Here is an 18,552-nt window from a genome sequence, read left to right as displayed (position 1 = left end):
AAAAAAAAAAAAAAAAAAAGAGAACTTTTGTTTTTCTCTTGACTAAGCAGCTCTTGAAAATCCTAACATGTAACGTTCAATTGGGTCGTAGATTTAAGTAGAAGGCCTCGGCTGAATTCAAAATGAGCTGACTGAGATTAAGAGTTGCCAGTTCATCGTGTTTCAACCCCCGGAGGAGTGAAGACGGAGGGGACACAGGTGACACAGGTGACACCAGATGTGACCGTACAATGCCTGCATGGTGAAACAGATCAGTTATGAATCAGGACTAGGGAGAATTTAAACTAAACTCTTCATAATAAGTAGGTCAAAATGCAAACTGCCCAGTCATGGTACCTCATGTGTGACTGTGCTGATTGTCAAAGTCCCTTCCTTATCTCGGCTCTAAGGACCTTTGATTTCAAAGCCATTCATGTAGAAACGAGTGGCGGGTATGAAATCAAAACACATATTTTCAGGACATTCTCTGTTCTGGGCTACGAGTAATACCCGCGGTTTGATTTCATTTCAACAGCGCCATACCGTGACCATCAGTGGGACACTGCGATGACGGCGATATGTGATAGGGGGAAAACCAGGGCGGGGGCGGGACCGAGAAGGGAATGGAGGGCGGGGCTCTCTGATTGGGTGGCTTAGGCATCCTTCTTTTTGATGATGAGCGGCCCAACGTTGTCCCCGGTTTCCTCGTTGTGTTTGGCGTGGGCTCCGTCGCAGAAAGGGAACTGGAAGCAGAACGCGCCGCGTTAGAGGAACAACAACAACAACAATAACAATAATAATAAACTGTTTATTGATCCCCAGAAGGGAAATTATAATTTATACTCTGTTTTCTTAGAAATCACTACACACAGACCTGAAACACACACACACACACACACACACACACACACACACACACACACACACACACACACACACACACACACACACACACACACACACACACACACACACAATTACTCTGAAACAGAAGTACATGAGATCATTTCCCTGTATCATCCTCCGCCTTAACGTGACTGCAGACCATTGTAATCTTTATGATTATGATAACATTAATACTACTGCGTAAGTCCCCTAATCCCAAGTGGTTATAAATGATCAAAATATTCAACTTTGCAGACTTAAGAGATGTTCAACTTTTAGATTTTTCTTGGTCTTTATTCTAAAGTAAAGTGTAGATATTAGTCATGCAAAAGGACTTCAAAGAATCCAGGTACCACTTGGGTTCATTTCAGGGTGAGGTCTGTTATTTGAAACCAAAACCAAAATGATACGTGCCCACTCAGTTAAATTCAGACCCTGGCTGTGACATCACTGACCGGGATGTAAAAAAGAAGGGCGACGTGTGTGAAAGTCTGACATCACACACACACAGCAGTGAGACCTTCAATCGTGGAACGCTGCGGGGGTTTTGGACCGCCAATACGTGGTTTTGCTAGCTCAGAATGCCGAGTACCAGTTTGTTGGAACTGTGAAGTTCTGCAGCTGCGGGGGCCTCACCTTCTTGGACTTCCAGCAGCGGCAGTACACGGCCTTGGTGGCGATGTCCTCCATGTCGAAGCTGTGGACCACTTTGGGGCTGTCTTTGCTGACGCAGGTGTTCACCATGCCCTTTTTACAGCTCCGCCCGTTCAGGTAATGGCTGACTAGGAAACCGCCGACAGCTGCGACCACTGCAACCGGCACGGCCACCACCAGATGCTCTGGAGAGAGGGGGACAAACTGTCTCTTTAGTGCAGGGTAAACGAGTTATTACCACACTACACGATCAATAAAAGCACCAAGTTAGTTGAATATTCTGTCCTGAATGTATGGGATTTCTGTCTTTCCCTGAACAGCTCTGCAAATTCCGTTGTGTTACCATAATGACAATAAAGTCTGTCTGTCTATGCATGCTACTGAAAAGGCTATTTTGATCCTGAAACAGCAGTGCTATAGAGAAATAGCTAAACTATGAATGCTAATGCGCAACATTCCAATACAAGTACAAGGCACATGCTGCTAATATCAGATATGTTTTCAATTTGCCAGAAGGTAACATAGCAACAAACGCCGGTTGAACCAGTTTAGCCTCAAGTCAAACCAGTTCTGCCTCATACACGGGACAAACCTGAAATGGACCCGACCCCACTACTTGACCGATAACAGAGCCAACTTAAGCTACTAGAAGCTATTAGATTCTGAAACAGCAACGCTATGGAGGAGTAGTTAAACTAATAATACTACATGCAATACAAGTTGGATATAGTGCCACGACGGCAGCGCCGCAGGTTGCTAACATCAGATATTTTTTATATTGCCAGAAGATGACACACATGCAAGTCTTAACCCCCCCCCCCGGACTTCCTTTTACCCACCTACTGGGTGCTATGCTCAATATTGAATGCTTTTGATAACACTGAGAATTCTGTTCAATGTCATTACTCTGCGATAGCCTTATTTCACACTGTGTATCACACTGTAAACAAAGCATATTTCAATTTTTATATATATATATATATATATATATATAGCTTCTCACAACTGTGCACCTTACCCCACTTTTTTCTTTTGCACCACTTAGTTTATTCCATGTTGTTGCATTTCTTTTATGTCGACACTGGAAAAGGAGTTGCTTCAATCTCGTTGGACATGTGTAGAATGACAATAAAAAGGCATTCTACTCTAGTGACATATGCCGGTTCAACCATTTAGCATGAAGTCAAACACGGAGACAGGTGTAATCGACTCGAGAGCCTTTGTTTTCTTGTATGCTTCATAAAGTTGGTGGACAAATATGATATAAACGCCTCACAAATGTAATTAGGATAGGCAATTGCCCATTTAGGTAGGCCTACCATTTGAATAGGTTAAAATGTTCAATTCAAAAAACAAATCACAGTATATTTGTGTTATCCTGTTATTATGTATGTTGTGTAATCTATCCATGTATTATGTGATTGCAGTAGACATAGAATAAAGGTTTTCTTTTGTTAAATAGGGACTTTGACTGAATCTTTTTTGCACACCCCTACGTTTGAATGTAAAATTTGACTCACTAGACCTATGTAAAACTATTGATTTCTTTAAGTTTTTTTTAAGAAGCAATATTTACAGTATATACACTGCTCTATATTCGTCTGTTGACATGTTTCTCTCTAAAACCTTTCACCAGTTGAGCAGTAAAAACCATTCTAAGGTATGTGATTTAATCTTTAGTCTTCACTTAGTCAGGATAGGTCCCATTGAGATGAAAACAAATCTCCATCTCATGGTCAACAGCACATTATCTCTTATAAATCTCTCTTGATACATATCCGCCATGTAGCATCATCACTGGAAGGATTTCTAATAAACAGGGCCTGTCTATTAGATACAGTGTACTGTATGTGCAGTGTCTTTTCATGGTAATCGTTGCTGCGAGGCAATGAGGATTATCCAGGTCCACTGAGCGTCACGTGATGTAGACTCGTAAAACAAGGGGTCCAGGGCCCCTACTGTCAGTCTGGATCAGCAAGTCCAGTGATTAGCTAGCTGCGTTGCTAGAGAGGCTAGTAGCCATGACAGTAAGATATTCCTACTGTAGCTACAAGTATGGGCTTATCTGATGGGCACAAACTATCCAAGTGACCGTCTAAGGTGGGAACTGTATGCACGTGGCTGTATCATAGACTGTATTAATATTAACGGTCTATGTGGCTGTATCCAACCATAGACAGGTAAAGACTATCTTACACGCCTGACTAGCTAGCTAGCTAGCTGGCTAACAGCCATGTAACCTAAACTGGCTAACAGCCATGTAAGGTTAGCTAGCTAGCTAGCTAGCTAACGTTACATGGCTGTTAGCCAGCTTAGGAACGGGTGGCGACAGTGCAACCAACAAGTAGCTAACCTTTTAAATTAGCTAGATAATTTACAGATTCTTGCACTACATTTACCACAAGTCTCCGTACAACCGCGCAGTAGTCCCCAGTAGCTGTTGACGTTAATTGGCTCGGGTAATGTTAGGTCACAGACATGTTAAGTTCACTTTACGTTGAGCGGCAAACGAAGACACTCATTTAATGGTTGCTTTCTGTTAGCTAGCTTGAATTGATACTTTACCTTTTGAAAACGTGAACCCCGTTCTGGGTACCGCGGGCACTGACATGTGTGACATAGCTTGGGGTTGTTGTGTTTTCCTGGACGGTGTGTTTGTAGGCAGCGCTCAATAGCAAGGTCAACCAGGGAGTCTTGGTTACATCTGTCAGCTCCACAAGCACTGTGCCCGGCCTCCTACGTCACTGCGCAGCAGCCAATCAGTGCTAAGGATAAGGGGAGTGAAATTCTGCCAGAACAAGAGCAAACTTCCAACGTACTTCCGGCTTCGCGTTTGTGCCGTTTGAAGACTGAACGGCAACGATGATCTCAAACACATTTCAGCCTCCACCGGCGAAGTTTGCTCTAATGTGTCAAAACATTGCATGTGCCTCTACTTTCCAATAAAGATAATGCTTTTGTGAATAACCGATACTTTAACGGTTTGTCAGAACACGCAGGTTAGGGCACGACGGTTAATGCCACAGGTTTCCATTGGAGGTGAATCATCTTGATGGCTGCGAGCTTTGGCGATTGCCATTTCCCTTGTTTTACTTGAACCACGTTAATTGTGATGAGCCACAAAACACTTTCCAGTCTTCACTTGAACTTATTTTAACAGAAAACAACGTGTCCATCTTTAGTAACTAATTGAAATATGAACACAGAATCGCCATTAATAGAAATTTAATGTACTCCTACTCCTGTACACAAACGCACCACCAGACGGCGGAAAAACAACCACCTGCCATGAACAATTAACCCTCCTGTTGTCCTCGGGTCAAATTTGACCCCTTTAAAAATGTCTATATGTGAAATATGGGTTCATTTTAAACCAAATGACAACAAAATTGATTGGATTCCATAGAACACTCTTTGCAAATACAATTGATCACTTTCATTCCTGAGTAAATTCATCTGTACGTTCGTCTGATCTTAATTACTTAAAATAATTCATAGTTTTTTTATTTTTTTATTTTAAATATAAGGTATAATTCTATATAAAGGAGGCTTATTGACCGTGAATTCCAAAAAGTAGTGTACAACTAGGGGTAGTAAGGTGGTGTTAGAGGAAACCCCAAAAAAAAAAAAACTCTGAAAAAGGGACGAGAAAGTCCAATTCTTGTCTTTTTTTGACACGGGAGGACAATATATGGGTTAAACAATAAAAATTAGAATTCCTTAACTACATCTCCCACCTGCTTCTAATCATTCTGAACAATTTTGAAACCCTTCAGTAGTTTTATTTTTTAACCAGACATTCCCAAAATCCATAGTGTGCATCTAACAGTGTGCTAAGCTGTGTGGGTATGGCAGGTCTCCTGCAGCTTCACATGTCCCCGTCTTACCTCTGCATGTCCTCCAACAGGGAGAGTGAGTCAACACAGGAATCATGGGTTTTTATTACACAGTTTAATCAACACACAAAGCTCAACGAGCCTCTCAGGTAATTCAATATACAGAGGTTTTGTGCAAGAAGAGTGGGTTCTTCTTGCACCCAGAGCCCAAGCCAGTCCCATAGCCATTTAAGATGTTAGCCTCTAATATAACAATAGCAAAAAAAAAAAATAGGGAAAAAAATGCAACCTAAAGAGTTATGGGGAAGGTGGGTGGGGTGGGGAGGGTTAAACTAAGAAAAATAAATTGCTTAAATACCTGGTCCAGACCAGAACCTCCACTTTGTGAATGAAGAAAAGTTGGTTGGTGGTGACATGGGTTTTAATTGTGCGTGCATGTGTGTCTATGTGTGTGTGTACAAAGGGGTCAACTTGGGTGGGGTTGGATGGGAGTTGGGAGCAGGAAGTGTGGGGATAAATTCAAGTCCTTTCATAGAATCCAACAGAAGACCAAAATAGGCTATATGTATCTGTTCATTTGACATAGCCTGCAATGATATCGTTTGAGTATTCATTGTATAAAAAAACAGAGTGCCCTTCGACTCGCGTGCGAAAACAAACTGCATTCTTGAATTGTCACCTCTACGGATGGGAATTATATGACGACAAAACAAGAAAGGGTGCAGAGTGTAAAAGTCCCTCCATCTTATTGTCCCCCATGCCCCTAAACTAATAGGGAAATAAAGAAGAAGAAAAAGAAGGTCCCCTCAAAGTTTTACAGATGCTCAAAAGGAATGCGTTAGTGATTACCGCCGGGGGAAAGGTAGGATGCAGGTGTGAGTAGGAGGGGGGTTTAGGGGGTGCGACAGCCCAACCTGCACGGTGACAAAATATAACGGAATACTGGAGTCAGGAGATAGGGCCAGAGGTCACGGGGGAGGGAGGAAGTGAAAAGGGAGTTGGGACAGATGGGTGTTGCCATTGCAAGTTGACAATATGTACACTGGAGGGTGGGCAGGTGAGCTGAGAGGCAGGAGGGGAGAGGAAACGGAGAGTCAAACAGGGAGAGGAAGAGGAAAAGAGAGAGAGAAGAGAGAGGGGGGAGGGGCAGAGGGAGTTTTACAGGTACTCTGGTGAAGGGGAGGGGTGGCTCAAAGAAAGCACTCCAATGGAAACCAACAAGATCTTGTTTTAAACTTCTCATTTGTTTGAATGGTTTTTTGTTTGTTTTCTCTTTACGTCTGAAGCTCCCCTAACCTTATGTCGTAGAGGTGGTTGGCCATGATTCTACCCCAACACTACATTGCATACTTTTGTGTCCATTCCCGAGCTATTTTGTTGTACCTGTGAACAGAGAGAGAGAGAGAAAGACAGAGGGGAAGGCGTTATTAGTCGTTTAGCTTTATAAAACCAACAACGTAAAGTTACATCTTTTACAAATAAAAAGGTCTGTAGGGAAGCTGTGACACTGTCACTCATTCATTTCCATGTGTACATCATAACAATAACAACAATAGCCATTCTCACTGTCCTCATTAGGTTTCTTAAGCTTGTTGGTAAGTGATACCAAAGGTGACAAAAAGGCAAAAGAGCTATCATTGGCTTAGTTTCTTTAGTTTCATTGGAAATGTAGCGATTGATGAGCAGCATCCTAATGAAACCACAATAATGTTGTAAAACCCTAATAATCAAGGCACATTATTTTAGGGGTGCCACCTTAACATCAATGGACTCATATTTTCACAGCTGGATAAGAGCTTGCCGGGCTTCCACAAACAGAGTCTCGTCTTCTAACGACCCAGAGATTTAACAGAGAAAGGTGTAGGACAGCACTCGGACTAGGATGCACACTTTTGACTTATTTGACTGGATGGAGGGGATGTTTTTGTAGTACAGATGGTGAACATGAGCATTAAAACGCGAGTATAGCAGGTAAACAGAAGACTGTTGTCCACCACGAACCAACATGCATGACAAATTGAAGGGCTTTTTAGAGGATTTTCTTCTTTTTTTTAATCCATGCATCACGTTTTTGTCTATTCCCATTTTAAGCAAACACATTAATCTTCTTGCAAGCAGCCACATCTTGCCATTCCATTTAACAGCTACAAAAATAACATTCACAAATCGATAATCGATATTACTTTGATAAAGCCAGATGGATTAATGACACCAAATGCAAAGTCAGTTCGGAAAGAAATGTAAACATGTGTGTTTGGGATACAATTCAAACCCTCAAGTTGCTCTGTTTCCATTTAGGACATCAGGTAGGGAAGGGAAAGCAGAATTATTACCATCGGTAATAATTCAAAACTACCTTTATATGGGGCTGGAATATAACAAAATGTTGTGAAAGCTCAGCAGACAGCTGTAACTAACCTTTTGGAATGGCCAGAATCTGTGACTTTTTCTGCTCACACTGTATAGATCAAGGCCAGCCATTAATGTCAACACGGATCCCACAGTCGGGTTTGTTCATTGTCAATTCCAATAAAGTATATTCAAAAAGAAGGCAGCATCCTCAGTGCAGACAAAAAGAAAAAAAGGTAGGCATTCTAACTATGAATGGAAAGACGAAAACTAGAGCCACGGATGGCTGGAAGATGTAGACGATGATGCAATCCGTCCAATCTGCAGTAAAGTTAAATTTGACGTCAAAGCTCTCAAAACTACAATTTTAGCCACAACATGGAAAATTTTCCTCCGGGAATATTAAAACAAGTTCAGTTTATAATGGCAATCTTTTGAAAGCAGCGATGTGGGAAACTGGACCACGGTACTGCTTAAAAAGGGCAAAACGACGGACCGATATTTCGGACCTGCCAGAAAACCCTTTGACCAATGAGAGCGTTGATCATTCAGGCTAGTAACCAGGCGCCGTGTAGATTCTCAATCTGAAACCGATCTTGGAAAAATTCTGCCTGATTCAGGTGACTTATGGGAAATAGAGCCTAATCTGTACAGTGTCTGCCCAGCTTTAGAGACTTGTTACTGTTGAACAGTAAGCAGGCTGTTCCCCTTATTCAACCTCTGATGATCCATGCTTAAATGCCGACACTCCTTGTATATCTTGGCTTTCAAACTATGTAAAAGACAACACAGAAATGTGGCTGACTGATGTGCATTTGCTATAATATCGCTTTTAAAATCTTTGTCTTTGCAACTTTTGTTACATCCATTGTGACTGCTGCAGACTCTATTGTAGTACCTTTTTTTTTTTTTTTTTAGCAAGACGGAGCTTGTGTTTATCAGTTTGTGGATCAGAACAGGCCTTAGCACAGCTTTAGCGGCGCCGGGCAGAGACCTGACTTTTTTTTTTTTATGTTGTTAAGAGGCATACAAATCCAAATGATGCACATAACAACCTGGAGCTCATAACTTACTTTTCCCTGTCCGTCTTGTAGATGCGGGCGATCTCGGGTACTAAGGGGTCGTCCGGGTTTGGGTCACACAGCAGAGAGCAGATGGACAGGAGGACTGGAATGGACCAGTTAACCAATCAGTATTCACAAATAATAACCAAAAACCCAGACATTCTGTGGATGTATGTCCAAACGTAATTGTTGACAATACATGTAATTGGGATTGAAAGAAGAAAAAAAAAAAAAAACTCTCGTGCACGAGGGACCCATTTAAAGCATTTCCAGTAACAAGCAGCGAATGAAAAGGGCTACAGTTGACATTTGAAAGCCGAGAGTACTCCAGGTTTTTAAAAAGGACCTCTGAGTGAGGAATGTTGTATCATTTGTGGGAAGCATTTCCATTTCATAAAGAAGAACGACATGTTTCCCCAGTATATGCTATGCTGTTTATAAAGGCAGTGGCACCTGCCATTTATCTGTAAGAAAGATCGTACCTTTGGAGATGGTGAGAGCCGGAGACCACTGTGATCGCAGAATGTCAAGACAAATGCTGCCGTTGCTGTTGATATTTGGGTGGTAGATTCTCGTGGTAAATGCAACCTGGAAACAGACAGAGAGAGAGAGAGAGAGACGAAATGTAGGGGGTGGGGGGGGGACAGACGGGCAGGTGAGAGGAACAACAGGAAACTGAATAATGTAGCTGAGGCATGTTTTGGCAGGCAAGAGGCCCCGCATGTTTCACTGTTAGTGTGTGTGTGTGTATGCAGCTTCAGGTCTTGCTTACCTTTGGCGGTTTGAAGGGGTAGTCTGTGGGGAAGTGTATGGTCAAGAAGAAAACCCCGCTCTGGTAAGGACTGTCATTCTAATGCCGGGAGAGAGAAGCCAACTCATCTCATTAGTGACTGAAGTACAAGGATGACAGGTAAATGCATACAAATGGAATTTTAAAAGATGAAATGCTAGGGTTGCTGTCCACTAAGATGACATTGTCCAGGGTTCTCCCTGCCATTACAAAGCTGAGGCCCAGCACTAAGCCAAATTAATGTAACTTAATGCCTTTTCTAAGATCTAATGACTGGAGTCGACCCCAGTGGACTTCTTTAGCAAGGTTTGTCTTCAAGCTTTCTGAGTGTTATTTATTTACTAAGCTGGTCTAGCATTTCCAGTGTTTGAGACGCAGATATGGTCATAGTAAGGGTCCAAAATTAAGTTGAACATTTTTCTTAAGGAAGACCCCTTACCCCCGTCAAATAAGTGCACCCATGTCTTCCACATTCCTGGGGAAATCACTGTTGTCTGACTAAAAGTTTACCTTCTCCTAGGGCTGGGCGATTAAGAGAAAATCAAATATCACGATATTCTTGATCAAATACCTTGATGTCGCTATTGCAAAAATATTGCATGGTTGACTATTGGTGATGAGATTTTTGATAAATATTCTCCAGAAAGGATTTAATGACTTAGTGGGTAAAGGTAAATAACAGAACAGCTACAACAATCTGGTAAGATCAGAAAATGACGTCACTTTACTGTAATGCAGCCTGTAAAACCAGGAAAAACACATATCATATAACGATATTACAATATATCCAAAATCTAAGACAATATCTAGTCTCATATCGCGATATTGATACAACATGGCTGTATTGCCCAGCCCTACCTTCTCCGAAATTAAACTGATTAAGTAAGCGGTGAATTCAGTTTACTGAGTTTTGTATCAGATGCTGTATTAATTAAGTTAAGTTGCTTGATGTGTGTGAATGTCGGCCCCCCAGCAGTGGCTGACTAAAATCAGTAATACACAGTTAGTGAATACTTACAGGTCCCATTATTGTGGCTTGCCAGTGAAACACTGCAACAAAAATCAGAGAAAATAGTTATGAAACACTTCGAACACAATGCATGGCTGGGAATATTTAATATCCCATGAAGAGAGTGTGTTTATTTACACGGTTGGGTAACAGGCTCTTAAATAAAGTGCAACTCAGGACATATATTCTTGGAAGTGGTATTTGAAGAAAAAAAAAGGGGGGGGGGGAGGGGGGGTCATTTAATGGCAGGGGACTTATCCGGTCCTGGGGGTATGACTTTTAAAAGCTTAGACACAAATTGTGAAAACAAAAACAAAAAAACAAGCCCTCTGAATGAGATGTGGTCGCATGTAAACCTGTGCTCCATTTCTAGCATCCTGTTGAGGTCTAGAAGACAAATGGCACATTGAAGAAGGAAAAAAAACACAGTACAACACAGCAATTATGTTACACGTAACACTGTATTGTAGTTTATACTTCACAGACAAGGAAGTGATCACATCATTAACTAAGACAATACCAGACCTTGACGTCGGCAAAATAAGTTTAAGCTTATGGTGCTTCTGAAAATCAAAAGAATTGACTATCAAATATCTAAATTCTAATAATAATAATGGTAATATTAGATTGAGCCAATGTAAAAAGGAATGTGACCGCGATGACAGAGTAAAGCAGGGTTAAAGAATCAATTCAACAATTGGAACCAATCTTTGTTTGAGAGATGTGATGTTAACTATTAAAATCCAGAAATCAATCATTTTATACATGCCTTTGCACCATGGCTGTATAAATACAAATTGTCTTATGGTTGTCTTGATACTAATTGCTATTATCTGTCTGTCTGTCTATCATCTAGTACTGTAAATGAAATTTCCCTGACTTAAATGAAATCAAAAATGTAATCGAGCTTGTGACACAGACTCGAAACGATAATCATTGGCGATACCCAGCCCTAATGAAGAGCATCAGTTTGTTCACTGTGCCTACATCGCAGCAACATATCTGTGTTACCTTCACTGCTATTATGTCATTAGCAGCACGATGTCTTCCTTCAGACAGAAAAGATGTGGCTCTCATTACAGACCGTGGACTCGGTCAACACAAGTGTTCATGTTTGGGTTACGTACATTGGCATGGTTTTATTTCAGTTAGTTTAACAGCTGGTTTGATTTGCATTGAGAGATGATCTTATGGAAAGTTCCCCATGTCTATCTCTATGTATGGTGAAGGGTATGTATTGCTATGGTGTTAGTTTAATTCCAAAGGCCAAGGGAACTGTATCAGGATGCATAGTAGCCTGGATTTATAAAATAACTGGCCTTTAAAAATAAAAATCTGCCTGCCTCTATGGGAAATTAACATAGGAGGGAGTATACTTATGCCCCCTGTATTTTAAGGAACACCATTTATTTATTTACAATACATTATTCATTCACAAAGAAAGTTGGTGTCCTTAAAAGGTTGGATTTTCCAAAAAAAATTTTAATTAAGGCATTAAGATAAATTTCCAAAAGATGGTTTTTATTCCTCTTCTTAATCAACTTGAGCATGGGTGTGTGAACTTACTCGGGCCATTGTATATAGGCCAGTCAGAAAGCTCTCTTTTTCTGTGTATTGCACCACATTAGTCAAGTTCACAAAACTTGCAGCATGTTTTCTCTTTGGCCTTAAGCTTTTTCACGCTAAATACGAGCGGGCATATGAGGGATTGACACTATACCCATAATACTCTTATTTGGTCCTGTCTAGAGCTGTAACAGTTCCAAGTTTGTCTGTACATTTAATCTTCTCAAAAACAATTGTGATTAAGAGTGTAACAGTCTCTTTTAGTCAAATTTAAAAATCTTCATTTATTTATTTATTACTTTTCATTGTTTTGAATGATTCCCAGGGTACATCTTTTGGTTATACGACTGTTAAGTGACCTAGATAATGTACTAACACAGGTACACAGCCTATGAAGTGAAGTGTGCCTCTTTATTAGCATAAAACATTGAGTTTCTTTCTTAAATGAACATAAAGTTGACAAATGCCATCAACAGTCACCCCTTAGGACCTTAGATAATGTTAGCAGTCGATTGCAGTTAAACAAAGAAACAGCGATAATGTAAAAATTGTGATTAGACGTCCCCATTAACAGTAAATATAAGATGGAGAGATGGGTGAAGTTGGGGGAACACTAAAAGACAGAATTAACTTTCATTGTAATACAGTCAAACAAGACCAGAGCGGGGCCTCTCTGACAGAGTTCCAACAAAATCACAAGATTCACAAAAGGTGATTATTTTCCACAGGGTTAGTTTACTAAGCGGCTTGAGATAAGCGTTCATGATATTGTGCCTGTCGTCATACACATAAATACATTCTACAAACATAACCTTGACGACCAGGACCCTACGACATGCTTATTACACAATGGGATAATATGACTTTAATCATTTTAAATCAATTATACTAATAATCTTTGTAGAAAAATATATATATATAAATAATTGTTGATTTTGTTGAGTTATGCCAAATTCTAATAATATCAATTCTTGCTCAGACTGTTAAGTTATGCTAAAGCGAGGTGAGTTGTTGGCACTTGACCCTTTATACGTTCATAACAACAAAAATGACAAGGGGGGGGGGGAGAAGATACAGTTACAAAAACGTTTTATGACAATAAAGAGGCATGGTTTACTTCATAGGCTGTGTTATTACACTATCTGGGTCACAGAGGTGATCTATAAGCAAAAGGCCTGTCCTGGGATTCATTCAAAACTGGACTTGGTTTTAAAAAAGTGATAAACAAATAACTTTGTAATCGTAATTATTAATTATTACGTCAACATTTTAAATTTTTCCGTTACAGCGCGATTTAAACAAGTTGTAAGTTTGGAGTGACTAAATATACTTGTCTTCACAATGATTTCCTTTATTTCATGATCAATATTTTCCAGAGGACGATCTGTACAAAAAACTGCCATTATTTAAATACTCCCCTGTTGGGGTGGTATGAAAATTGTGTTAAGATTCGATACATACATTTAAAAAGAAAAAAGTAAGTCTATTAGTCTCTGTACATATGACATTAGCTGTTGACACTTATTAGGAAAAACTTTGTCTTGTTTACTGACAACATTTGGAACTCCCCTTATACTTGCCCCGAAAGCAAAAGTGAAACAGACATGTTGCAATAGAGTTGGGAATATTATGCTATTATAATAAACCAGTATTTTCACAAGGAGCAGTATACAGTAGGTATTTCCTGGATCTGCTTACTCAAAACAGAGGTACTTCCTTAAATTAGTTAAATACCCTGGACTACATAAGAAGCCAGCCCCTTCACTGATGCTTCTATTTACCTTTGCAAGTTACACTACATATGCTCGAAAACATTTGTATGTATTTGACTGAGGGCTGGACGATATGGAAAAATTAAAATATCCCAATATTTTTGACTTAATACCTTGGTGTTGATATTTTAGGATTGACAATTGGTACTTCAACAAAGATAGTTTTTACACAAGGATATTTTTGGTGGATAATCATCACAAATGTGGATTTAATGACAAAGTGTGTAAAGGCAAATAAGAGAACAGCTAGAACAGTCTGCTAAGCTCAGAAAACTGCATCACTTTACTCTTATGCAGCCTTCAAAATCAGGAAAACACTGAATAGATTACAATTTTGCAAAATACAAAATCTAAGACGATATCTAGCCTCATATCACGATATTGATATATCAATATAATGCCTAGCCCTTATTTGAGTTGCAGTCTTTGTAAATTTAACAATGGTGGGCAATTTTCCCGATCCAAACTAATCACATTAATCTTAATTTTTAACCCAAGGGGGCAGATCTGGAGACAATGCATAGCCATCTCGCAGATGATGGTTTAAATAGTCTGTAATAAATCAGAATAAGGCATTCCTTTTGGTGTCATTTTTGTGTGTATATGATTTACATAAATATGTATGTGGGTTGAGTTGTTTATTGAATGATCTGGCCAGAATAAGGGAATTGTAAGACAGGGATGGGTTGTGTACTGCTCAATTTTGAGGCCCCATCACCCACACACAGCTACCAGGGCCACTTTGGTTGACATGATGGACTTACTGTCATCTCCTACTGGTCCTGCAGAACACTGGGCTGGCGGGTCCCGTGCCAAGTCGTTCAACTCCTGAGACGAACATATGACAAGTCAGTTGATCGGGTCCTGCACAGTACTTGAAGTACTTCCATAAACATTACCTTCATACAGTAACAGAACTGGCAAAACTAAGAAACGAAATTCCTGGGAAAAAAGATAAATAATCTGAAGTAAATGGTTTTTGTTCCGTTTTAAAATACCACTTGAAAGGCTCTGTATGAGCCCTCCGTATAGTTGACTGAATCCCCGTTTGTGAACAGATCCGAAGGTCGGTGCCACTGCAGCTGCTACAAAGTCTTACTGCAACAGTGACAATTAAAAAAGCCATTCCTACTGACAGAACAACACGACAGTAGCACCGTGAGCTTTGATTACGGGAGCGATCGCTATTACATAACAGCATTCCTCCAGGTATAGCAGGTAGAACGTGTGACAGCCAAACTGAGATCACGACAATATGACAACAGAGGTTTTACTAGACACAAGACACTGGTGAACCGAGTGGAAGCTCGTTGTGTGCAGCCGATTGTAACGTTATGGTGCAAACAACGACAGCAACACCACTGGATGTCAAGTGAGAGAAACATTATGGTGGCCGGTCAGCCACATGACGACACCGGCTAAGGTTACTGGAAGAATTAACAAGACAAAACAACAAGATGCTAACTCGAACGGTTATGATGACGATTTGCTGCTCGCCTGCTGTCAGCAACATGGCATCAAAGGCGAACAACGCGTGGGGCCTGTTTTAACCACAGCGACACACTGCTAACATTATCACTAGCGTTTCGATGTGTATTGCTCCTTTGTCGAATACAAACGATTATAATGTCAAATACAACCAATAACACTATTTTTTCCACCACTGACCTTACTGAAAATACCTAACGTACAATTTGCGCATTACGAAGACAGTGTAACGTAAAAAAACAGGGATTAGATAACGTAAACGATAGCACATACATTCGTATCTTGTAGGCTGTTAAAATGCTACACCTAACATGAAAACATCGACAAAGCCAACAAACATTAACATAAACAAGTTAAAAAATGTCAAATAGGTTAATAGAATAAGCGATAGAGTGCCCTAAAATTAAGCTAACGTTAATGTTAGCCGAATAACTTATCTGTCAAATCAAGAAGCGAGTTAAGCAAGCTTAAGTAACTGTTATAAATACCGTTAGCTAGCTACCTTTACTATCACATATTGGAACTACTACGGAGATACATTTTAGCCGAAACACCTAACGAGTAGAAACTACCGTTAATTTAGCTACTGTGAAGCTGTAACGTTAGCGTCATGTAGTAAGCTAACGTTAGCTAGCATCCTACATTTAGCTAGCTTATCAGAGTTAGCAACCACCGGGACAGATGCTAGCTAGAAACAGCTAGCTAGCACACCGCTAATATCGCTAACGTTACCTAGTAACCGGCATAGTCAACGTTAGCTAAAACATTTCGTTATATCCCGTACTAAAGACATCGATGGTGAACCGATGTAACATAATGAAGAGCAGCTTAAAAACGGCTAACTGAGGTTACTAACGGTTCATCTGTAGCAGCACTTTGGGACCAGACATAGCTACAGGCGGCGTCACCCGCTACACAGAGACCGTTAGCTGGCCGTTGAAACCAAGAACGAGATATTTAGTCAGAATTTTTGTATTATTCTCAGTTTATTAAACCCGACAGACAAGCACCAGCTGGTCGGCCCTGGATTTAAATCCCTAACGAAACTGCGAAATCCTGGGCCTCGTCGTTCACTTCCTTACCTTGTGAATTCTTTTCAGAGCCATTGTTGTGCTAGCGCTTCTGTCAGGGAAAACGTGCGATTAAAATGGCGATTGGTATCACTGTCCGTTGGTAATACTACGACTTAGTTTTCATAGAACACCGTTACTGTACACTCAATTTACCGATCGTTACAAGAAGGAACAACCGATAGAATTTCGAGACGAAACTGAAAGATAGAAGGGGTAGAACCGCGGTCCTTCCTCCTACTGCAGCGGCTACCAAATCACTGCGGCCTGGGATCTGCCAGCAGCAACAACGACAAGACTTCCGAACTTAACTCTTCACAATAAAAGCCCCATCGTCATTAATCCAAACTGACTAACTTTAGTAACTAAACGGATATTTGAATTTGTCCGATTTTTCTGTACTCTCTTCTCATACTATACATTAAACTGCACCTGTAAGGCAAACAATGCAGGGCCACAATCAGAATCACAATCAGATTATCAACTTGACATTGCCAATAGTACACTCATGTGGAATTCTCCTCGGTGAAAATGTACACACATGAACATATTAAAAAGATAATTTGAAATAAACAATAAATACCGAAAAACAAATAGATATGGATACAAAGTACTGACTGATTTATGTGCAGGCCCCACTGAGAGGAACACATATTATTAAGCTGCAAGTAAACATTATTATCACATGTGATTAATCTGTCAATTTCTGTCTTTATTAATTGTTTGGTTTATGAAATGTCAGAAATAGTAAAAAATGCCCATCACAAGCAGCAAATCTTGGAATTCGGACCAGAGAATGTTGGCACTCAACTAATTGATATAATTTATTAAGATGAATAGAAATACAAATCATCCAATATTCAAAAAGATTCATTTTGTCTACAAAGTCGACAAATTGTTTCACCTCTATATATTATAAGGTGGTTATTCCTTTTTCAGAGGCAAACATGTTATGTTGAATTAATTTAGGGCAAAAATACAAAAATACTTTAATGCACTTTAAAGCAGACTTATTACATACCGTTTTCAGATGTATACCTGTATTTTATGTTTCTACTAGACTATGTTTACATGCTTTAATGTTAATAAAAAATAAAAATTAACTTTTCTCATGCTGTCCTGGCTGCTGGACTACTAGAGCGTCTGTCTTTACATTTAAAAAATTGAACATCACTGTTTTATTCTGAAGGCCAGCGGCCCAAGCCGGAAATCTTGTTGTCGGAACGCATCTCGCTCTCACTGCGCTACCGAAAGCCATCCGCCGACATGAGCACGTAGCTACAGGGCACACAGTGGCAGTGCACGCTGGATACGAGATACTGGCATCATTGTGGCTCCGGGCTCGCGACGGTGTTCCCATGGTCCCAAGGAGCCAAAATGTCTACCTGGCACGTATTTTGCATTACACCAGAGAACCTGTACTTGCCTACAGTTACAATATTATGCCTATTTTTAGATAGTGAAGTGAATGTGGTTACACTTTCCAATACGTTGGTTACATTCATCAATGTATTTACATTTTAGGGGGTAGTGTCATACAGATTAACTAATCTCGGGGGTCTTCTCAGCGCGGATATCGTTCCAAAGACTTGTGATCTGGAGATCATGGGTAGCCTCCTGTCATGGCATATTTTATTTTGAGGAAATCATTAAAACATAGAACATAATTTCCATTAGGCTTAAGTCAATAAGTGCACATTTGTTAAATGAACTTGAGCTAAAAGCAAATTAACCCAGCAAATACTGCTACGTTCATATTAACACTGCAGCCCACCAACGGCACATATGCTTTTCACGTTAATTTACTTAAAAACACACTTACAGGTCCCATGGCATGAACATTTCACTTTATGAGTTTTTTTTAACATTAAAATTAGTTCTCCAGCCTGCCTATGGTCCCCCAGTGGCTAGAAATGGAGAAAGGTGTATGTACCGAGCCCTGGGTATCCTGCTCTGCCTTTGAGAAAATGAAAGCTCAGATGGGCCGATCTGGAATCTTCCCCTTATGAGGTCATAAGAAGCAAGGTTACATCCCATTTCTCTTATTTGCCCGCCCAGAGAATATGAGATAAAGACATCATGGCTTTAGG

At 40.2% G+C, this 18,552-nt stretch overlaps 2 protein-coding genes across 2 annotated transcripts; both read right to left on the bottom strand.

Annotated features, from left to right (window-relative positions):
- Positions 1-75: 75 nt before the first annotated feature.
- On the bottom strand, positions 76-4,281 carry zgc:110843 (uncharacterized protein LOC541492 homolog). Its single transcript, XM_034884147.1, has 3 exons — positions 4,084-4,281; positions 1,501-1,703; positions 76-722 (listed from the first exon to the last, which is right to left on the bottom strand). Exons 1-3 carry the CDS (start codon positions 4,136-4,138, stop codon positions 633-635), a joined length of 348 nt encoding a protein of 115 aa, XP_034740038.1. The 5' UTR covers positions 4,139-4,281; the 3' UTR covers positions 76-632.
- A 1,160-nt stretch (positions 4,282-5,441) lies between these two features.
- On the bottom strand, positions 5,442-16,745 carry ube2d2 (ubiquitin-conjugating enzyme E2D 2 (UBC4/5 homolog, yeast)). The gene is made up of 7 exons (XM_034884146.1): positions 16,475-16,745; positions 14,669-14,732; positions 10,576-10,607; positions 9,540-9,617; positions 9,250-9,355; positions 8,777-8,870; positions 5,442-6,737 (listed from the first exon to the last, which is right to left on the bottom strand). Exons 1-7 carry the CDS (start codon positions 16,496-16,498, stop codon positions 6,692-6,694), a joined length of 444 nt encoding a protein of 147 aa, XP_034740037.1. The 5' UTR covers positions 16,499-16,745; the 3' UTR covers positions 5,442-6,691.
- Positions 16,746-18,552: the final 1,807 nt, after the last annotated feature.

This window comes from Etheostoma cragini, chromosome 10 (genome assembly GCF_013103735.1).
Source record: "Etheostoma cragini isolate CJK2018 chromosome 10, CSU_Ecrag_1.0, whole genome shotgun sequence".
Lineage (NCBI taxonomy): Eukaryota > Metazoa > Chordata > Actinopteri > Perciformes > Percidae > Etheostoma > Etheostoma cragini.
This window is presented reverse-complemented; position numbering and strand designations above follow the sequence as displayed.